Consider the following 24,575-nt stretch of genomic DNA (forward strand, 5'->3'; position numbering starts at 1 on the left):
ACAGTTCTGATAGTCAGTGTTTCATCCCTATCATACTAACTAGTTTAGGATCTTAATTTTGATGCAATTTTTTTAAAAAAAAGGCATTAAATAGCAAAAAAATTAAGTCTTGAGAAAACCTCGTTTTATCTAACACATACAGATAAATAAGACCTTTACCTGAAATGTACTTGTGATAGAATAACTATCAGTAGTACTAATCAGTAGTAGTAGCTGCTATAGAGACCAGACATAAAACAATTCCGCCGTTTCTAGAAAGAAGTGCCCATAAAGTAATTACTGCTTACCTCATTCAAGATTGCAGGATTGCCCTTAGTATAGCTTAGCATACAGTGAAATTAAGTTCAGTTAGCTGACTGATAGAAAAGGTAAGTTTAGTAACAAAAGTCTGCATAATGTACTTAGAAAGTTATCAAACAGGCACTATGTAACAGGAGGGAGAGAGGAGATAGATGGACAGACAGAAAGACAGACAGAAAGGCACTTCACAGTAGGATTATTAATACTGTGACTCATTCACAACGTTTGTGTCTGTAGAGGGTAACCACATGTAACTCTCAGGTGAACATTAAGTAATTTTACAATACTATGCCACAAGTAAGGTACCCAGTGCACACCCAGTAAGGTACCCAGTGCACACCCAGTAAGCCACCTGGTGCATAGACCACTATGCGTTAGTCATAACACAAGCAATCTGTATGAATGCAAAATGCAACTTCATTACACAATCTGCACCCTGCATCAGGACTTGGTCCCTTAAAAAAGAGAGGAGGGCAACTGTTATTGGTGATTCCCTTCTGAAGGGAACAGAGGGCCCCATATGTCGGCCAGATACTTCCCACAGGGAAGTCTGCTGCCTCCCTGGGGTCCAGATCAGAGATGTTACCAGAAAGCTGCCTAGTCTGATACAGTCCTCTGATAGTCCCTTGATAGCTATGCAGGTGAGAAGCAACAAGGTTGAAACCAGACAACCAAAAGCAATCAAAAGAGACTTCAAGGCACTGGGAAAACTGGTTGAGGGGTCAGGGGCACAAGGAGGCTCTAGATGGTCTAAAACTAGACCTCAGTGCCAGGCAAGATTAAGGAAGAGTTCATCTTGAGTGCAAGGGATCATGCCCAGCCAGCATGGATTTAGGAAGGGCAGGTCCTGCCTGACCAACCTGATCTACTTCTATGACCAGGTGACCTGCCTGGTACATGTGGGATAGGCTGTGGATGTAGTCTACCTGGACTTCAGCAAGGCCTTTGACACTGTCCCCACAGCAAACTCCTGGAGTAGCTGTCAGCCCATGGCTTGGACAGAAGCACTCTGTGCTGGGTTAGGAACTGGCTGGAGAGCTGAGCCCAGAGAGTGGTGGTGAATGGTGCCACATCCAGCTGTCATCCAGACACTAGTGGAGTCCCCCAGGGATCAGTGTTGGGCCCCATCCTGTTCAGTATCTTTACTGATGATGTAGATGAGGGGATTGAGTCCACCATTAGTAAGTTTGCAGATGACTGCAAGCTGGGAGCAGGTGTTGGTATGTTAGAGGGTAGGAGAGCTCTGCAGAGGGACCTTGACAGGCTCGACAGATGGGTAGAGTCCAACATAATGGCATTTAACAAGTCCAAGTGCCGGGTGCTGCACTTTGGCCACAACAACCCCATGCAACAGTACAGGCTGGAGTTGTAGTGTCTGGAGAGCATCCAGGCAGAAAGGGACCTGGGGGTACTGGTTGACAGTAGGCCGAACGTGAGCCAGCAGTGTGCCCAGGTGGCCAAGAAGGCCAATGGCCTTCTGGCTTGTATCAGGAATAGTGTGGCCAGCAGGAGCAGGGAAGTCATTGTGCCCCTGTACTCAGCACTGGTTAGGCCACACCTTGAGTCCTGTGTCCAGTTCTGGGCCCCTCACTTTAAGAAGGCTATTGAGACACTTGAATGTGTTCTGAGAAGGGCAACAAGGCTGGTGAGAGGTCTTGAGCACAAGCCCTATGAGGAGAGGCTGAGGGAGCTGGGGTTGCTTAGCCTGGAGAAGGGGCAGTTCAGGGGAGACCTTATTGTGGTCTACAACTACTTGAAGTGTGGTTGTAGCAAGGTGGGACTTGGTCTCTTCTCCCAGGCAACCAGCACCAGAACAAGAGGACACAGTCTAAAGCTGTGCAGGGTGAAGTTTAGGCTTGATCTTAGAAAGAAGTTCTTCACAGATAGAGTGATTCCCCATTGGAATGTGCTGCCCAGGGTCATAGTGGAGAACACCATCACTGCCAGAATTTAAAGAGACTGGATAAGGCACTTAGTTGATTAGTTTTAGTTTAGGTTTGTTGACTAGATGGTGTTGGGTGATAGGTTGGACTTGATGATCTCAAAGGTCTTTTCCAACCTGGTCAATTCTGCATTCTGACTACATTTCTGTTTTTATTTTCTTATGAAGAAAGGAAGAACAATTTGTTCTGAAAAAGAATTGGAGTTGGAATGGGATGGAAAAAAAGGCAGCTATCACTCAATAGGCCACTGAAGTGTAAGAACAGCATTTTTAAAGGTGGTGATTACCATGAGAGCTTCCTCCTTACCCTCTACTCTGCCCTGCTGAGATCACACCTGGAATACTGTGTCCAGTTTTGGGCTCCATAATTCAAGAGACACTGGGATCCTCTGGAGAGAGTCCAACAGAGAGCTGTGAGGATGATTGCAGCACCTGAACATCTCTCATATGAAAAAACACAGAACTGGGCCTGTTTATTCTTGAGAGGAGAAGGCTGAGAGGGAATCTTGTCAGTATCTATAAATATGTAAGGGGTGGGTGTCAAGATGAAGGTGCCAGTGGTCATGGTGGCCAGTGATAGGACAAGCAACAATGGGTACAAGCCAGAACACAGGAGGTTGCCCCTCAGCATGAGACACTTCTTTATGGTGAGGGTGGTGGAGCACTGGAGCCAGCTGCTCAGAGAGGTTTTGGAGTCTGTTTGGAGACTTTAAAAATCTGCCTGGATACACTGCTGTGCAGCCTGCCCTAGGTGATCCTGTTGTCACATGGAGGTTGGGCCTGATGTTCTTCGGAGGTCCCTTCCAACCCCTAACATAACTGTGATGCTGTGGAACCTTGTACACAGCCTTAAAAGTGATCATCACTGCAACAGGGAATTATTTCCAACTCTATGCTCCTCTGGATACAGCTGTGTTAACCGAAATTCATGGGAATCTCAAGGTGTTACATTTTACTACTTTATTATGGAAACATGATAATAACACACAAATTTTTATCCTATTGAAACACATGCATGCAAGATGGCAACAGTGAGAAACATCCAGTCTAGAACCTCCTTCTTCCATGTTTAATTTTGTAACTGTGTTCCTGTAATTACATATTGCATCTAGAATAGAAAATCTACAATAAATTATGAAGGATTACTACAGGAATATACACACACTGCAATACTTCCATTGTCTGACTTCCTTGCACTTCACATAACTACCTTTTCTCTCTCTTGTTCATATAAAAGAGCACAACAAAAGAAGTATGTTCTCACCTGCCTTTTCTTCTCTCATTTAAAAAACAAAATATTCTGCCTTTCACAATAATGTATAACAAAAATGAAGTCATTGGACACAGCTATAAGGCCTAAGAAATAGCTTGTATATAAGATAACAAAGAGCCATTGTACAGAATCCATTTTCAGATACATAAATTTTCAAATACATGCATTTTCATTTCTTTTCTCTTTTTTCTCCCAGTGTTTCCTCCTAATAAAATTAGCATTTTGAAACCTAATATGTCTTTAAATCTGTATGTATCCCACATAGCAGTTTCTTTTGGATCAGAAATGCTCAAAAATCACTATTACTTCCAAATCAGAAAATTGGATACCGATCAAGTAGCTGCATAAAATTCTTGCCTTTTTTTTTCTCTAAGTTATTTATTTTGCTTATATTAAGGGCACAGGGGGCAGGGGAGGGATGGGGGAAGGAGTAAAGAAGAGGACAGACAGAGTGGTATGAATCCTCACATATAGCATTTGTATTTTTCCATGGTCAGATTCCTATCAGTTATGGAACATTATAACTGCAAAATTAAAAGCTCACATAATCTTCAGAATACCACATCCAAGCATATGTATGGACATTATTTATCTTTCAACTGTTGACTGAAACACTTTTGCAGCTTTTTGTTCTCTACATTCAGAGCAGTCTACCTTCTTGCTCTATCTTCGACACAAAAAAGGAAAAAAAGAAACTATTATTTTAGACTCTAACCTGAAATGCTACAGCCTCTGGCCTGCCTTTCAGACCCTCCACTGCTAAGGTCTCTAGGTGCAGTTTGGGTAGCTGCAGGGTGAAGTCATTCCTGGTTGCTGCAGTCTGTGACAGCAAGGTCTGATCTCTGACCTAAAGGGAAAAAAACAGCATCAATGGTAATTCCCCTTCAGACACATTAACTGGGATGAACTGGGTCCCCTTGAGCCCACTGAGTGGACTTGCATTGATTGCTGGACCTGAAATCTATGAATAAATTTAGGACTAATTGATTTTTCGTTGCAAATAAATCTCTAATTCAGAGTGCTGGGAGAGAATGTTAAGAAGAAAAAGCATCTTCCACTGGTCTGAAATAAGAAGGAAAGAAGAAACACTAAGGGCTCACAAAGCTTCCTTGTATATACATTTCACAGATCTGTCCGCTGTAAAAACCTTGTGAGAAATAGTAATTGTCCAACACAAGCAAACATCATCTATGAGATCAGAATCATACAAACAAGGAGCTGGCATATGAGTTCTTTCTGCTAAAAGGAGATCACATCAGTCCATTTAATAGCAGCTCATTAAAAATAAAACTAAAAAATAAACCAACCTGTAGCTCTGCAGTTAACAGGAGAAAAGGACACAACCCACCCTGCCATCAGGTTGTTTATTGAGAAACAGAGTAAGAAATAGTGTGCTAGTGGACATGAGCCGACTTATACGCAGTGCCTAACGCTGCCGGTTTGGAGCGAGGGGATCCAACACCTGGTACGGAACGGGCAGGGAGGTTCTGGGCGGGCGCCTGGGACAGCCGGGAAGGGACTGCGCCGGCAGAACCCCTCTGCCGCTCTCGGCCACTGGCCCTTGGTGCCACAGCGCCGCCTGGTGACCACGCGAGAAACCGGCCGATACTGAGGGCGCGCGCGGCGCAGGTCAGCGCGGCAGAGCGCGCGGGCAGGGCGGGCGGCGCAGCGGAGCTCGCCAGCATTGCGCGCTTCCGAACGCGCTGCCGGCACGCGCGGGAGACCGCACGTGTTTGGCAGGTAACGCCCGCCCGCGCGCCGCTTGCAGCCGCACAGCGCCCGCTGCCACACGGCCCGCTCTCGCTCGACTCCTCGCGGAAAGCACCGCGTCCGCCGCCGGCAGGTACCAGCGGTCGGATGAGACAGTAACGCTGATGGATACACACGCGAACGAGTATACATGATTACAAATTAATAGATGAAATACATTAATTTGGCACGGACTGTATCTGCTGAGTAGCAATAGGTAGCACTGCAAAAATAATTGACTGTCTTCTGCAATACACAGTTTGATACTAAAATATATATTAAATATATATAAATCAACATATACACCATTTACTAAATACTATCTAAAATACATTTCAGGGTTTTAGAGCTTCACTTGCCCAAAAGAACTCACAAAACAGGAATTAAAACATACATTCATTTAAAATTCCATATTTCTTTCTTGTAACCACTTACAAAATTAGATTTTTTGTAAAATGCTGATTATGAGTTAACATGTAATAGCCCTGCCTTGGAAATCTGCTCTGATTCAAAGAACTGTGCATGTGTAAATCTACTGATACAAAGAAGAAAAGAATTTATTAGTTGCACTTTTCTGTGGGAATAGGGAGCCCTGTATTTCCCAAGTTGACCTAAAGAATTCCCGTCAATACCTGTGGCTACCAAACATATGCACTATGATGCAATTTTTATAAGAGGAAAGGTCCTCTACACATGTTTTCTTTTTGTGTGTGTGTGTGGTTTTTGTTGGGTTTTTGGTTGGGTTGTTTGGGGTTTTTTTGCACACACAGCACACTAGGTTCAGGATACACAGTCCTGTGGAACAAACATACTCTCCAGAGTGTTCTGTCAGCATGTGTAATTCCACTCAGATGTTAACCTTGCTGAATATAACAAAATGCATTATTTCAAATACAAATATCTATATTTGTATACACACATACATAGGCACACATCCCCCACACATGCACACACTTGATTTACATTTTTACAGCTTATATATCTCAACTTTTCCATGTCTTTGCTGCCAGTATGCACACAGATAAAAGAAAAAATTAATGTGGATTAAGGCACTAAGAATTTATCAACATCAAACCACCAGTGTTTTGCCTTCTACCCTTCTGAACCGTAGTCAATAGATCTAAATATTTTACTGCACCCTGGCCAATTCATTGTTTGATGTTTAAAAACTCACCCAGAATCAAAGAAAATTTATTAAATTTCAGCCCCCAAATGAGATACTATTAGCTTTGAAAGTCAAGTTTAACTGCGATATTGATGATTCTCTTTTTTCTGTGACAAAATTCACAAGGGAAATCCCTATGTCAAAGTACAAAAGCAGATTGCTAATACTAGGGGGAAAAAAACAATGTATAAGCAATGTAGGTATAATACACACACAATACAGACAGTGGAAGTCTTTTTAACCCTATTAGCTTCAAACTTTCCATTTCAGAGTGGGGCCTGTTGCCCACTGAACGACAAAATACAAAAGCCACTATTTTTAATGGCTGAATTCTCATAAACAAATGGCATTAATACCACTGAAGAAGAAAACTACCTATTAGCTTCTTAAAGAGCTTAATGGTAAGAAGATTCACAACTGAAAAAATGCCAAAACTTCTCATGTTTGTAAATACTTAGACCATAGAGATTGATCTCATTAACAACAGGCACACTGAGACACACAATTAAGCCAATTTTCCTTTGAAAAATACCCACAAAGGTACAGGGAAAATTGTAACAAAAGACTGGGCATATACTGTACAAATATCATTACATTGCTTCACTAAAAGTGAAGTCTTCAAGTTGGCTTCCTATTCAAGGAATGGAGAGTTATAACAGCCATGCTTGCATAGGAGTCATGCTGGATAGGCTGTACCTATATGAAATGTTAGTTAACTAATTTTGTCATTTCTTAGCTATTTTCTTTTTTGAGATCCAGAAAGATAGTGACAGGAGTTGGGAGATTGATGTTATTTCCTCACTCTCTAAGGAAGTAAACACCATAGTCAAACATACACATTACAGAACTACCACGCTGGTAGTTCTGTAATTTCCTTTTTAAAAAAATTTTTTTTTTCCACTTGGCAGGGAACAGATCCACCCTATAAAGTCAAGCTTTACAATGCAAGCTTCAGAGCTCGTCTTTATTTAATGACCCCTTTTTTTTGTTCCTCCACATGAAACCTAAAACAAGGCTATTTTATCTGAGAGGTCTCCTTAGGCTAGAGATCTAATCTTATAATCTAAAATTCCTAATCGTCTAATTAGGCTTATTGCAAATGATTAAAAATGTCTAAAAGCATTTCCACTTCCCTACACTCATAAATTGATACAGAGAAAAAGAAGGAAAAACAAAATCTATATACAAGGCGAGTAAAGATTTTGGATGCTTCTGATTCTGGTAAACATAATTTTGGCTGAGACTGTGAAAGGGCAAAAGAGCGATTTCATATGGAGCATACTAAGTACTGTGACAGTCAGCTTCGAAGTATCATCATTGGATTTTCAGTGTAGCCTCACATAAAGACTAACTGAAAACGGACAAAATCACAAACAGATCCACACAAAGCTACTACAGTACTCAAAAAATTTTAAAACAAAGGAGCATAGGGACTTTTGATAGTATATACCTTTAATTAATTAAGAGAGCAACATAGAAGACAACACAATAGCCACTCAATTTAAAATCAATAAAGTACTGATGAATTCAGATCAAAGCTGAAACTAGGTAATAAACTAAAGTTACATTATTGACTGAACCAAGGTGTAGAATTTGATAGGCTAATTCTAAATGTCTTAAAAACTTATTAAAATTCTCTGCTGATCAGATATAAAACAATAACTTTGTATACAATCCACTTCTGTGCTCACTTCCTTGGTTTCTCTCTGCACTGTTCCAGCTCATATGTCCAGTTATGCTACTAGAGGCCCAATACCAAATGCTAGCAAGTTGTAAATTATATTGAGATAGAATGCAATAGAATAGAATTAACCAGGTTGGAAAAGACCTTTGAGTCCAACCTATCACCCAACACCATCTAATCAACTAAACCATGGCACCAAGTGCCCCACTCAATCATCTTCCATCCACCTCCCTGGGCAGCACATTCCAGTGGCCAATCACTCTTTCTATGAAGAACTTCTTCCTAACATCCAGCCTAAACCTCCCCTGGCACAGCTTGAGACTGTGCCCTCTCGTTCTGACACAGGTTGTCTGAGAGAACAGATCAACCCCCACCTGGCTACAACTTCCCTTCAGGTAGTTGTAGACAGCAATAAGGTCTCCTCTGAGCCTCCTCTTCTCCAGGCTAAGCAACCCCTGGAGCTTGTGCTCCAGACCGCTCAGTAGCTTCTGGACACGTTTCAGCAACTCAAAATCTTTCCTAAACTGAGGGGCCCAGAACTGGACAAAGTACTCAAGGTGTGGCCTAACCCATGCTGAGCACAGGGGCAGATGACCATATTGCTGAAATAACAAAATCTACAATGGAAATCTATAATGGAAAAAGTTCTGAAAGAGTGAAAGCACATTGTTATGTATTCTCTATGTGACATATAATTAACAAAAATGGGATATATAATTAAGAAAACTGGGTTTAGAACTTTTTTAACTAGAAGGAGGCTGTTTGAATGCAAACATAATCTTAACTACAGTCTTCTAAATATGTGACCAAGTTAGATGCATGATGTCCACATCTCAAGGCCAGCATGTAGCATGGAGGCCATATTACACAAACCAAGGACATACACACCTACAGAACATGGTCTTTTCAATTCTACAGTAAGAACTATTTTCAGAGAAATAAGAAATGTAGCGACTCATTTAGATAGACATGTCTTTGTAAAAGCAGCACAAATGAACATGGCCACAAAAATTATTAGGGACACCCCTCCTACAAAGACAGGCTGAATGAGCTGGTGTTGTCCAGTCTGGAGAAGAGAAGGCTCCAAAGAGACCTACTGGCCTTCCAGTACCTTAAGGGGGCCTACGAGAAAGCTGGCTAGGGACTGTTTACAAAGGCCTGTAGTAATAGGATGAGGGGTAATGGTTTCAAACTAGAGAACAGTAGATTTAGATTGGATGTTAGGAACAAGTTCTTTACCATGAGGGTGGTGGAATACTGGGGCACAGATTGCCCAGTGAGGTAGTTGATGCCCCATCCCCAGAGATATTCAAGGTCAGGCTTGATAAGGCTCTAGGTAATCTGATCTAGTGGAGGATTTCCCTGCTCACTGCAGTGGTGTTGGACTAGATGACCTTTGGAAGTCGCTTCCAGCCCAAACCATTCTATGATTCCATTGACTAAACAAGTATAAACACTGATGAACAGAATTAAACCTTCATGACACTTCCTAGTTTTTTTAATGTTTAGATAGAAACTCTATATTCTTTATACTAAAAAATTCTCTAAGTTGTACCAACATAGTACTGAATACTCTTGATAATAGTAATTGCCAACAGAGAAGATCTTTCTAAGGTAATATCCATATACTGTCATCTAAGTATGGGCTCTCTAGAAAGCAGTGATCACACCTGAAGTGTTAGTGCTTTAGGGGAATAAAGGCCAGGAAACATTTGCTGAAGGATTTGGCACATGTGACATCTGAAGAAGTAGCCCACAGAACCCTGTGGGCTCCAAGAGACACAGTTGCTCATAAATGACCAGAGTCTGTTTGCCCTGAAAATTCTAAAATTTAAAAAAAAAAAAAAAAAACCAACCAACCCAAAAAAAAAAAATCACCTTAAAAAATATATGTCGATTTTACTCAGTGATGACCTATATAATCACAGATACAATACTTTGCACCAGGATGTTTCATGAGTCAAGAGTCATTCCAGAAGTACAGCAACCATCTCTAACAAGATTTCATTGCTTAAACTGAAGACACTTTAAATCAAACATCTGAAAACTGGAAGACTACAGTATAACAGGTGAGGAATGATGTTGGGATGCAAATCAGCCAACTGAACGCAAAAAGTCTGCCTCAAACTCTTTTCCCTGGCTTTTTTCTTTTTTCTTCAAGATCAAACCATAACAAATCACAAGACACCCTGCAAAAAGTGCTAGGTAGGACAGTTGAATAGACAGTCATTATATGGCAATCACAGTTAGGATGGAGTACTTAAAAGCTAGCAGATCATTGCATACTCTTCTAACAAAAGGTGGAAAGATTCTAAAACACAACGGTCTGACTTCTGTTGATGGTGGAGGTTTTACAGAGCATTGGCACGTACCCATACATAATTAGGCATACCAATTATTTGACTTTACTGAAAATCTATTTAAAATTTCTGTTGTTAGGATACAGATTTACTGTCTTTTTTGATTACTGCCATGCAAATCTGTGTTTAGTTACAAGATAAGCCACTTCATAGGTGTTTTTTAAACAAACATTAATTATTCTGTGACATCATCTGTGTGAGGAGATATGTATCTCACAGGACTGATGTTGTGGGTTTTTTGATTGGTCAGTTTGGTTTTGGTCTCTTAAAGACTAGTCAAGATTTTGGAAACTAATGTCAAGAGTAAAATAACGTCCTTGTAGGTTTACCTGCAACTTTCATTCAAGCTTTGTGAAATTACTACACAAGCACACTACATGCTTTATGGAATAAAATGTTTGGGATTTTGGGTTTTTTTTTAAGATTGACCTAAGCTTTGCTGTAGTTGCAGGATGTACTTCAGTAACCTTGGGCTGAAGATGAGCCTATATCTGAAGACAATAACAGTTAATGCAATTGGAAATTCCACAGCTTTCCAAAGACGTTTTTTTCCTTTGTGAAGGCAAATTAAAGTATTCAGACTTTAAAACAAACAAACAAATAAACAAAACCCCCCAAAGAATACAAATGCACCCTAAAACTAGTTATTTAGATACCGCTAAACTGAAAACAGTTAAGCACATGGATATGACATTCGGCAATGTCTTATCTTTAATCTGTCAAGGTTTTGAAATCCCTCTTGAGCTGGAGTACCATTTTTAGCTTGACTAGGTCAGAATGGCACTGAACAATATGAGTGATGACACACTAGACAGCTATATGGACAGAGTTGTCATCAGCAAGCCAGCTGTGCTAACACCTGTATGTCCTGCACAACTGATCTTTAGGAATAAGGACCAAGAAATTCAGACTGGGGGCAGGGAGGGGCAAAACAAATGTCATTACTAAAATATTGAAATGAAGAGATCCTAATTAGAAATGAAAGAGGTGATCTTTTTACTTTTTTTTTCCCTGATAACAGAGAAATAACAGCTTGTTTCCTAATATAAACTTCTTTCAGCAGTCATTTAGAATTTTAATTCTCTAACTGGGTTTTCTTTGTGATTTTATTGTATATACACATACCCACTGTTTCAACAGGCTTGCAATGGATCCAGTTTAGAACAAAGGACCACTGTGTGAATAGATCCTAAGCACACAACACAAGCAAGCTTCACTCTGGTTATATTTCTAAAACTACAGAAGTACCAACTCTAAGGTTAGGATTTTCAAGCTGAGATCTCTAAGACAAGAGCTTTTAAATCATTACTGACGTGACTGAAACTGATACACTATAGGTCCCAGCTAGAGAAATGCGGCTGATCAGTACACCTATGCATCAGGTCACATCTGTTCAGGTCTGATTATGGCACCTGACTTAAGCTTCATAACTATTCTACTTTTTTCAAGATCTGATAAATTTGTGGCTGAAGCTAACAATTAATGCCACTTACACTGAGTGTTTTCACTGATGTTGTCACTTGCATACGGAATTTAACTGATGATGAATACATTTCTCACATGCCATAAACCAGTCATCATAAGGAAATGAATTTTATTGATGTGGGCCACACCAGAAATAGATTCTAATGCTTCAGTGTTACTATTTCTAAAATATTCAATGGTTTCACCTCATCTCCAACTCTCTCTGTCCTGTATCAAAAACATCATTCAACTGGCTACAGAAAGATAATTTTGTCATTGTATTTTACAAATATGTAATAGGATGTAACATAGTGTTCAGATTTTTTTCCAGCTGTTAAAACTGTTGCACTCAAATCTCATGCACAGCCAATTCAGGGACATTTTGGAGGAGATAACAAGAATGGGAGGGGAGTAACAGTAAAGCAATGAAACACACTGGTAGAAACATTTAAAGGCACAATCACTGACAGGCATGCATGGAAATTGTTCTGCTAGCTGGAATATGAACCTTTCAACTAGCAGAAATAAAATGCATTTACTGGAGGGGATGAACAATAACTTGTCTGACTAAATGCCAAAAGGAAAGGAACACACTGGATAGGTGTTTTGATTCCTGAACTGTCATAATTAGCAAGTTGCTCACCTGTATTGGGAAAAACATTTCTGGGCAGAGGATTTCTTGCTGGATTTTTATGGACTCATTATCATAGTTCCACAGCCTCACATGGAGACAGGTAACAGTATAAATTTGTGAATACAGTATTTTAATAACCTGTTAAAATGGCCAAATATAAAGCAGCTGGGGTTGAATCAGGCTGAAAACTGCCAGCTTTTACTACTTGTCACAACTTTAATAGTTGAAGACTACAAAAGGAAACAAACAATTTTCTGTCTCTGTACAGGCTAACTTACTGGCATGACTTCTCAATGTGGTGTTTTGCACAGCAGTTTAGTGCACAGGGATTAAGGCAGGCTGTTGAAGACGCTGTTACAGCACTGTATCAGGTGCAGTGCCCAGGTGCCAGCAGCGGCAGGCTGCAGGGTGGCCTCAGTGAGAAGTGGCTGTGGCTGCCCTGTGCCAGACACAGCCTATTCCAACCAGCTCCAACAGAACCTGCTGGGCATAAGCTGAGCCCTGCTGTCCAGCTGGTAGCTCCTCTGTGAAAATATATTTAAGAAAGGGCAAAAATCACCAAACAGGCAGAAAGAAGAACAAGAGTGAGATACAGCCCTGCAAACACCAGTCACAGAAGCAGGGGCAGTTGATTAGGTGGTGTTGGATGATAGGTTGGACACGATGATCTTGAAGGTCTCTTCCAACCTGGTTTATTCTATTCTATTCTATTCTACTCTACTCTACTCTATTCTATTCCATTCTATTCTAGTGGTTGAGGCACCAGATCAGGTATTTCCCTGCAGCCCATGGAGAGGATCATGCTGGAGCTCATCCACACAGTAACATGTGAAGGACTCCATGTTGGAGCAGGTGGCTAGTTCCTCAAGGAACCGAAGTCCTTAGAGAGCCCACACTGAAGCAAGGAAACACCATGAGGAGGAAGCAGTGGCAGAAAAGATCTGTTACAGAGTGCCTGCAATCTCCTGTCCCTCAGAACATGGGCAAAGAAGTTAGGAAGGAAGTTGAACCTAGAAGGAAGGAGCATGCTAATATTTTGTCTTGTTTTTCACTGTCCAAATCTATTTTAATAAATAAAATAATTTTCCTCAAGTCGATTTTGTGTTGCCTCTGTGAGTAACTAGTAACACACACATCTCCTTGTCTATATACCTTAGTGCACCAGCTTTCTAATATTTTGTCACCCTGTGCTGTTGAGAGGGAATGAGAGAGTGGCTAGAAGGGCATCTGGCTGCTGGTCAAGGCAAACTCACCAGAAGAACTCAAACTAAGAAGCAGTAAAAACATAAGGATGAAGATTTTAGCACAGATACTGTAAGTTTTTTTCTTCCACTGATAAGATTACCATAACTAGTAAGTCATTAACTACACATGTTAAAGAATCTAGTTTGATAAAAAGAACAGGTTGAAGTGTGAACTGTGCTAGATTTTATGGTCCTGCTCTGGCAGCGGGGTTGGACTCAATGATCTCTGGAGGTCCCTTCCAGCCCCTAACATCCTGTGATCCTGTGACCATCTCTTTCTTTGTTTACGCAAACATGGTATTAAGAAGTACAGGAAAGAATGGTAATGAAATACAATTTATCAAAGAGTGTAACAAGGATATATTGATGCAAAAAATAATTTCTCTATAGATTTTAGAGATGAAAGCGTTTCAAGAATTTTTCTTTTTTCTTATATAAAAAGGGCTAGGGCTGGGCCATCCACTAGACCAATGACAGATGCTCTCTATTAATCCAGAATTAAAGGAATTAAAGGAGAAAGATGTATGCATTGGAAAGGAAAACTAGAACAGCTTTCATTAAAATAATAACAATACAATAAAACATACAAATATATGCAAAGCCAGTATCAAACACAATCCTGCATATCACTGTTACATCACTGCCACCACCAATGCTGTTTACAGCCACTGGGGAAGGCACAAACTGCACTTGGCAGCCAAATGGAAAGTAGGTTCAGGAAAGCGTGGATTGGGATTGAAGGCAGAACAGGCAGAGTCCTCCTCAGATACCAGCCATTGAAGAAAAGGGCTTCAATCTCTTTGTTATACTGATATGAAGTATACAGAATAGAACATCTGGTTGATCAGTTTGGGGGCACCTGCCCTGTCCACTCCCTCACTGCAGATGCAACCTTTACCTTATGGGCCCCCAATGTGCTACACCAGATTTAACAGTGACCTTAGTCTCAACAGGAACAAGTAACATTCAAGAGCCTTTCTGCAATCCAATCCAAGTGATGACAAGCGTCATCACTTCTACAAGCAGACACTGTCTGCACAAATATGCCTTTAACTTCAGAATGTTCAGTTACCTGAAAGAGACGGAGGCGAAAAGAAAAATCACTGAACAGAATTAGTTCTGTTCTAGCTCAAACCAGGACAGGACTGCAGGTGGGCTGTAAAAAGAGACATTTACTTAAATGCCTTTTATTTTGATGAGACTTTAAATGAAAACTCTTTATGCTTGACGGAATTCTTCTAAGAACTCTTTTAGTAAATATTATTGCTTTTACCACTTTGCATCTTACATTGGGCAGTTCTCTAAGTAGCCAATGTTTAAACCTGTTATACTTTGCTGTGTTTTTTAATTAAGAAAATCCACAGAAAGGGGAGGAGGAGGGGGAAGGGGAAGGCATCTGCCTTCCAAACATACTTTTATTAAAAATCAGCTATTACCTTTTGGTTCTCTTTAATATCACGTGAATAAAACTGAATCAAAACAAAATCTTGAGGTACTCTGTTTGCCCTAGGTAGTGTTTGGTGTGGGTTTTTTTAATTCAGTAGAACAGTCACTTTGATATTTGTCTTCAATACTTAGATGGTATAAAACAAAGAAAGATGTTTTTAATCCAGCTCCAGGAGTCAGATGAAGATAGCTAACATGACAAGACCTAGGATAAAACAAAAAATAATCTTCTAAAGAACAGCTCACAAGTTATGAAGGCTATGAAACTAGTTGCTAAAAATATTTTCTTAGCGTAGCACAAACTCAAGTTCTGCATTTATGCTTCATAAATATTCATGATGATTTACAAAGGCAGCTCTGAGATGGTCTTAAAAGACTCATTCTAAGCACAAGCATGCCCAAGTACTTGTCAACAAAGCCAAATGTATGATAAGTAGATTTTTCCATCCGGTCACAAGGAGTCCATTAAGTTTTGTATATGATCCCTTGTATAGAGCTGTATTAGAAGCAGGCACATAGACTGTCTCCCTCAGCTCTTCGTGCTTTGTGAGATGAATGTTACACCCACGTATACCCAAACGCTGACGATCTAGTACCCGCATTGCTGCCTTCTGGAATTCTTGTAGCGATAGAGTACAAAGGAACAATGTTGCATTAATGTTATCCTAAATTTAACAAGGATTACTAAGGATGTCTGCAAAATCACTTCTAGCTCTACAGGCAAAAATTTGCAGTGATAACACAGATCCTGCAAGTGATACAGTGGAATTTTGTGGGTATTTGCTCATGAATACATCAACAGGGAAATACCACAATATTCAAATTCCCATAAATTTATCTGCAGCTCATAGATTACTATGTTGCTACTAAGCTGAACTCCATATGATTCTGAACTTCATCCATTTTCATTTGATTTTGGTTTTTGAAAAAAACAGGAGTTTCCAGAATTTCTATAAGGGATAAGACAGGCTTGTGGTTTCTTTACTAGTATTTAATCTGCTTTGACATGTTCTGATTTTAAATTCTGTAAGAAAACCTTTAAGAACAACAGTGTAAACATGATAGTTTACATATAAGCCATGTTCATTAATGTTAGATAATAAGATACCATTGTGATGCAGGGTTTACATTTCAGATATTTCCCAAACAAAAACCAATAATTGCCCTTTGTTATTCTAGGAGAAATGACATGTCAAATTATTAATTATTTACAATCAATTCCTTTTAGTTCCTGCTGAAAGGAGCATCCTGACATTTCTAATTCTTGTGTTTTCCTCATTCTTTAGGTTGCCAAATCAGAAAGGATAAATTACTCCGTTACTCAGTAATAAGCTATTTGGGTCTAACAACCATACATATCAGGAACTAAGAAGCAGATGTGGTAACTAAAACTCTCAATGATGGTAATTTCTAGATCCATTCATTGCATCAGGAAAACCAGTACTAAGCATGTGATGTTCCATACAGCCTTTCCTGAAACATTTCAATCATCATGCATTTACAGCACTGCTTTCCAAATCAAATTTTAAATTTGCAATCCAGAACAATAATTTCTTAAGGGCAAGGACATTACATGTATATGTTGCTGTAAAAAACACAGCCAGTGTGAAGATGAGGACAAAAACAAAGGCATAACATATCAGCAGAGTCTGCAGCTAAAACACACAGTTTAGGTACTATCACTTTTGGTGAACACTGAAGGATAAAGAAACCTGAAAAAGGTATTGAAAATTAAATTAACAGACATTTTGGTGAACACAGAAACTAAAATAAGGAATAGATTCCCTTGTTGCAGGGAATTCAAGATGTGATAAGGGAAATGAACACTCCAAGGCAATAAAACGTTTCTCTTGCTCCGTGTTGCTTTGGACTGAAAACAGTTATAAAACAATCAGCCACTAGGGCTGCAGCTGTTGCCCTTTCTCCCAAATAATTAAATATACAGCTTTGTTGGACCTTCAAAGAATACCATACCAGGGCAAGTCAAAGTGACAACTAAAGACTATTTATCAATTTTAACAAGTTTTTAAAAAATTGTGAAAGTTTTTGATCAGAGGTTGAGATTTGCTGTCTTCATTGCTTTATTTATCATGTGTCAAAGTACCATGCACAGAGCCAAATACCTTATGGCCACCATCTATGTAACTTCACCACATGACCTCTGCCTTAATAAGGCAGTGTAGGAAAGATGCTGAGTTGCTGGAATGTGTCCAGAGAAAGGCAACAAAGCTCGTGAGGGGTCTGGAGCACAAGTCCTATGAGGAAAGGCTGAGGGAGCTGGAGTTGCTTAGCCTAGAGAAGAGGAGGCTCAGGGGAGACCTTATTGCCATGTAAAACTGCCTGAAAGGAGGTTGTAGCCAGGTGAGGGTTGGTCTCTTCTCTCAGACAACCTGTGTCAGAATGAGAAGACACAGTCTCAAGCTGCGCCAGGGGAGGTTTAGGCTGAACGTTAGGAGGAAATTCTTCACAGAAAGAGTGATTTTCAATTGGAATGTGCTGCCCAGGGAGGTGGTGGAGTCACCATCACTGGAAGTGTTTAAAAAGAGACTGGATGAGGCACTTAGTGCCATGTTTTAGTTGATTAGATGGTGCTGAGTGGTAGTTTGGACTCAATATTGAAGGTCTTTTCCAACCTGGTTAATTCTGTATTCTGTATTAATAGAGAGAGTAAACTCAGCAGCATTTACAACTTGTTTGGACAGTCAAAAGTCTTCACTTGGTAACCAGAAATAGAGATCAGTGATTGAAGAAAGGAAATTTTGTAAGAAGTTTTATATTAAAAGTAAGAAGTTCATATACTATAAAGTCGGATTTAATTTCACTAAATACAAACAGGTTTTGGCAAGCAAATAAGCTTGAAGGTGGAAATTCAAACTTTGTGGAAAAATGCAGAGGGAACACGACAAATTCTTACCTTATGGAGAGTGGTTTCCACAGATTTCATATGACTAATAATCAATTCTTTGTCTCTGTTACAAGAGAAAGAAAACACAACACAGTAGTTAATAGAACTGAAGCTCTACTGATGTAAAAATTCACTTTCTGCTACTTTATGACCATCATGTTATTAAAAATAATTGTTGATACCATAGGAAATCAAACAGAATCTATGCCAGAAAAGCTGGTACATCTTAATATTCCAGGACTCTCTTTTACCTTGCCAGCTGTATTTTCTATGAGCTCTTGCAGTTCCTAAACCAGAAGTCGAATCCATGGCATTCTTCTGTTTGGAATGACCACTCTTCCTCATTTATTAATTCATATTATCCTAACAGGAAATACAGGAAGGTGGCCAGAAAAGTAGGATTGGCTTTTACAGTTCTAGTAAAGCTGTGAGATAGATTTTTGTCTTTTTAGGATCCTACCTTTCTTTGGACAAGATTAACAGGGACATTCTGTTTACCTTCTCTGCTGGCCCCATCTGGTATCCCTGACTACGGCAAGAGGTTGGAACTAGGTGATCTTTAAGGTCCCTTCCAACCCAAACCATTCTATGACTTCTATGCAATGAATGCTATTTGGGTGAAGTCAGTTCTAGAGAGCCAGTTGAACAGCATTAATTTCTTAGTTACTGACAGCGTGCTCCTCGCATTCTTCAATATTCATCAAATGAAGGAAAGTAGTTTCAGATGGAATTTTGGACTCAGGTGAACAGGTGATCCCCAGGATCTTAATTTTGTGAACAGAAAGTTGAATACAGTTATTATCTTAAATAACACCTTAAAATAGAAGTCTGGTAATACTTGTTTATAGTACCTAGAAAAGAAGTTTAGAAAAATCAATCTAATGCACCGCTACATGCTAGGATCCACATTTCATTTGATCTTTATTTCACATATTCATAACTCCTACAGGTGTAAGGGAATTTGAAATTGAGTCATAGAACTATTCCTAAGGATTATTATCCAGAAACTTAGTTCAGGCATGAAGAACATGCTTTACATCATTCTTTACATGATAGCTAGGCTATCATGACTGTCCAGATAGCCCTTCTCAGAATGACCCAGACATCTTCCTGTCCTTTAAACTGCACAAAACATTGGGAAATAACATGGAAGACACCCATGCATTGCTTAGAATTTCTTAGGTTACAGAAGCAGTATTGAAGACTTTACGGACAAAAGCAAAGTCTATTTCACCTAATTTGCTTTTATGTTCCAAAGGGAACACCTGCTATGAAGAGCTGGTAGAACAATAAATTGTATGGGGTTTTTCTTTGTCAACTGTTACATACAGAAATAGAACCAATTTTAAAACCACTTCATGTTAAAATAATCTTTTCTGAATATAAGAAGGGCCACAGGAAATGATCTCTAGTACTAGAGTGCATAAAAAGGTTGGGGTAGAGTGAAAAGGGGCAAGCTTCCCAGAACAAATCCTTCTTCAGTCCACATCTGCTTTAATATACTCATAATAAATACCATTTGTCATTTTAATTAGCTTGTTAAACATTTCACTGATAACTATATTAATTACATTTTTTCACTTGTGCATAAAAGCCCTTAAAGCCTCTAAGATATGGTTCTTCAGAGGTCAAATGTATCCCAAGTATGATGAGAAATTTTAATTTTAAATTAAACATTTTTTTCAAATGTTATCCACAGACTAACAGTATTCAAAGTACACACAAGAGTAATACCTAACAGAGCCTGCAAAGATTTCTCTTTTTATTGACTATATGACTGTAAGAAGTTAGTAATATTCTCATCCAAGTCAATGGAATACCTTCTGATTACCAATCTTTTCAAAATTGGTTCCCAAACATTTCCCTCCACTCTCCAGGTTATGGCATAAAAAGTCATGGGTTTTATGTCTAAATCTGAAAGTCTCTGAAACCAGCTGAAAGGTATGTTATGTTCCACAGACAAGATTAGGTCCAAAATGAATTTCAGCTATTTGGCAGCTAAGACCTGTCACCTAGCTGACATTTTGGTATTTGTTATAAACAAACTGTATCTCTCCATATAAAGATCAGGTGGAAATGAAGAAAACAAGAAATCATCTCTTAATAAATAGTGTTAGAAATCTGCCGAAGAGATGTTGGCAAAGCAGTAAAATAATTGGGGGGGGAAATGTTGATTCTACATCAGGGCCCAGAATTTGGAGTTCTGTTAGGGGTAACTACAGAAAATATACTATCTAGTACCTTGAACTAACAGCTTTCTTTTTAGAACACTGAATTTGAAAGAGTGACAGATGTACTTTTGTTTTCTAGCATTACATTAGCCAGAGCTAAAACCCTGTGTATGAAAGTAACAATTGATCTTTTGTCTGTTTTAACTGATCTCCCCAGGGCCAGCGCTCACTTTGCTGCCATGCAGAGGGCACTCTCTGCATCACGGATGCTCTCTTTCAGCCGCAGCTTGTCCTGCTCCAGCTGGGCAAGAAGTCTATTGAGCTGACGCAGAGATTGATCTTTCCTTCTCAGCTCTGTCTTTGCCTCAGAGAGTCTCTGCAAACATACAGAAAGCAGAGTTACCTGTCAGCACAAATAATTAACTTCAACTTATGCCATAAACTAGGGGGGAAAAAGTGCAAAACAGACAAACTGTAAAGTAGATTTGGACCATTACATAATGAGTTTTTATGAATTCTCTAGCAGAAACACTACAAACACAGAACCTTCCATGTTTTGTAAAATAAAACTACTTGTTGATCAAACAGGTACAGGTTCATACACTGTGCTCGGATTCCTGTGCTAAACACAGTAGAAATAGTCAAGAGTATAGCACTAAAGAGAACAAAATATTTCCAAAACTTAACTTTAAATAAACATCAAAGGAATTAATTCGCAGGGAAAGGAATAAACAAAGTAGCACGTATTTAAATATTCTGCACTACTCAGACATTTCAGGATTTAAAATTAAGAAACGAATAATCTCTGTTACTGCATTAAGTACAATTTGGTTGCAATTCTTGCTAAGTTACTATTTTTTGGTGTTTTCATATTTTAACATCAGTTTCCCAATATGCAGAATAGCATGTGCAATTTTTTAATGTCTGTCTCTGTCTTAGAATTAAAGACAACATGCTTTAAATCAATTCAGATTAATCCAATGGATGACAGCACACAGAACTAATTAATACAGAACCTGGTTCCCTGTTACTCCTCTCTGATGGGATAAATCAATACTTTTATAGACTGGGGTATTAATAATGTGATTGGATAGTTCACCTATCTAGATATCATCAAGTCCAATCCCACTGCCAGAGCAGAATCATCTAGGGCAGGCCATACAGGAACACACCCAGGTGGGTTTTGAAAAGTCTCCAGAGAAAGAGATTCCACAACCTCTCTGGGAAACCTGTTCCAGTGCTCCATCAAACTCACTATAAAGAAGCGTCTCCTCATGTCAGCCTCCTGTGTTCTAGCTTATACCTGTTGTTCCTTGCCCTATAACTGGGCACCACTGAAAAGAGACTGGTACTTTCGTCTTGACACCCACCCCTCAGATATTTATATATATGGACAAGATCCCCTCTCAGCCTTCTCTTCCACAGAATAAACAGCCCCAGGTCTCTCAGCCTTTCTTCATAGGAAAGATGTTCAACTCCCGCAATCACTCTTGTAGCTCTCCATTGCTCTCTGCAGCAGGTCCCTGTCTCTCTTGAACTGGGGAAACCCAAAACCAGTTACAGTATTCCAGGTGGGGCCTCAGCAGGGCAGAGCAGAGGGAAGGACAACCTCACTACACATGCTGGACACACTTTTCTTCATGCACCCCAAGATACCATTGGCCCTCTTGGCCACAAGGGCACACTGCTGTTCCATGGATAACATGCTGTCCACTAGGACTCCAAGGACTTTCTCCATGGAGCTGCTTTCCAGCAGGACAATGCCTAGTCTGCACTGGTCCCTGCACTTGTCCTTATTGAACTTCATGAGGTATGAAGATATTGAACAAAACTGGACACAGTACTGACTCCTGGAGAGCACCACTGGCCAACAGGCTTCCAACTGGACTCTGCAGCACCGATCACAACTCTCTGAAGTCTGTTGTGGAGCCACTTACCAATCCACCTCACAGTCAATTATCTAACCCACTATTCTTGAATTTGCCTGTGAGGATGTTATGGGAGATGGTATCAAAAGCCTTGCTAAAGTCAAGGTAGATGATATCCACTGCTCTCCCCACATCTATCTATTTGGTCATACCTTCATAGGAGGCCATAAGATTAATCAAGCAAGATTTCCCCTTCATGAATCCATGCTGGCTACTCTTGGTAACCCTCTTTTCTTTCATGTGGTTACAGATGGCCTTCAGAATGAGCTGCTTCGTCACCTTTCCAGGTATGGAGGTGAGGCTGACTGTTCTCTAGTTGCCTGGGGCTTTCTTCTTGCCCTCCTCCTCTGCTCAGGCACCTCCCATGCTCTCCATGATCTTTCAAAAATGATGGAGAGTGGTAGTGATAATACCAGCCAGCTCCCTCAGCACTCATGGATGTGCCCCATCAGATCCCATGGATTTGTGTGGGTTTATTCAAGTAATCTCTCAGCCAATCTAACTCTAATCTCTAACCCAATCCCAGCTGACCAGTGGGGAGTCTTCCTCCCTCCAGATTTGCTGCCTTAACTCCAGTGTCTGAGATTCGTGAGGGCTGATCTTAGTAAAGACTGAGGCAAAGGCGGCATTCAGTAACTACCTCACCTCTGCATTGTCTGCCAGTGTCTCCCACCTGATTCAACAGTGGACCCACTTTTGCCCTATTCTTCCACAAAATAACAAAGTATGTCATAAAACTGCATGATCCTAAAAATAAACTGAAATCTGTGGCTTGCCACAATGTTTTCTTCAAACATTTCCCAAGACAAAAAGGAAACCAGTTACTTCAACAGTGTATTTGGAAGGTAGAACACCACTACCTGAGCTCTGCTCAGCAATTTACCAAACCAGGATAAGATTAAAAAAAAAAAATTTAGGAGTTTATTTAAGCAACTCAAACACCCATAAATGTTAGCACTAGTCTTCCTCAAATCACTGCAGGTTAAGTAACTCTGTTCTGCCACTTACGTCATTATTTTCAAAGAAGAATGTTATTTTTCACCTAAGAAAACATACATATACAGACCTCATTCTTGCATTGCATTATTATTAGCCATAAAGACATGCAAAGACAGAAGAGTTGATTTCAGCAATTCTGCCCTATGCCACTAGCAGCTATCAAAGCCCTGCTTGAAAGTTGAATTTGTGACTTGACAAATTTTCACAGAAGTTATTTTCAAGAAAGAATATGTGGATTAGCAAGGATAGAAGGAAGCATCTTTAATTTAAGAACAAAGAACATTATATTCTTCCATTTATTATGTTTACTGTTTGTTTGATTCAGGCTAAGCCAGCACTGAGGAAAATTGAATTGTGTTTCCACCCCCACTCATATTCCCAGTTTTTACAAACAAAATGTATTGAACAGAGGGCAATGCCTGGTGCCAGTGCTTTGTCCATTCCACTTTCCCATCTGATTGAGAAATCTGTTTTTAAAATGCTGTCACAGGACTGAGCTCCGGCCAATGCAGAATAGACAATTCTGCTGATATTTTCATGTAGAGGCTGCTAGCATAGTCTGGCTCCAAGATTCTAGTGGTCTACAAGAATGATGAAAGACAGGATAATTGGCACATTATGAGTATTATTTCATTTTTATTAGATAGGTATCTTTCTACAGGGGCTGAGGAGTTGTCTAATCCCGCACAAAGTTTGCCCTCACTTGACCACAAATGGTAAAGAGAACAAATAGGTGTCAAAATCTTCAGGGCGCTGCTAACTAATATTGCTTACCAATTGCAAGCATGGGCCTGTTAATGAGGCAATAACAGGGATAAAAGTATGAAGCCTAACTTTGAGCTCACAGTAGCTGGTGATGAAACAACTACCACACTTAACAGCTGTTTTACTATATTCAAAACATTCACCATTATTTACAGAAATCTCCAAAGGTTCAGACTTCATCTATAAATAATACTGCAATATCTCAGCAAAATGTGAGCTCATTTTTGTTCTCTAAAAGTAATTTCAAAATTCATTTTAAGTTCCTTGCTACTGTGGGTTAAAATCAAGCCTTGGAAATTGCTTAAATATAGTGTGGAGTATTCTAAAGTAATGGCTGCTAAGCCTCTCTTTTTTTTCTTTTTTTTTTTCCCCTTCTTCAGATTGATCTAATTAAAACCCTTGATAAACTTTATGGACTCTAATATTTCCAGCTGAGTGACTGAAACCAAGAGGGTGTGCCTGAAGGCAGCAAGGCAACAATGATAAGCAGCAGGTTAGCCACTAATTTCTCAGCCAGGGTAGATTGTGAAAGTGTGATGTTCTGAT

General features: G+C 39.7%; 1 protein-coding gene across 1 annotated transcript in view; it reads right to left on the reverse strand.

Annotated features, from left to right (window-relative positions):
* The window catches only part of CCDC171 (coiled-coil domain containing 171), a 215,909-nt gene that overhangs the window by 69,765 nt on the left and 121,569 nt on the right, over positions 1 to 24,575 (reverse strand). Inside the window, 3 exon segments of the mRNA XM_054178071.1 lie at positions 4,231 to 4,362; positions 18,176 to 18,230; positions 20,568 to 20,713. Coding sequence (XP_054034046.1) covers positions 4,231 to 4,362; positions 18,176 to 18,230; positions 20,568 to 20,713 — 333 coding nt within the window.

The sequence above is a fragment of the Dryobates pubescens genome, chromosome Z (genome assembly GCF_014839835.1).
Source record: "Dryobates pubescens isolate bDryPub1 chromosome Z, bDryPub1.pri, whole genome shotgun sequence".
Classification (NCBI taxonomy): Eukaryota; Metazoa; Chordata; class Aves; order Piciformes; family Picidae; genus Dryobates; species Dryobates pubescens.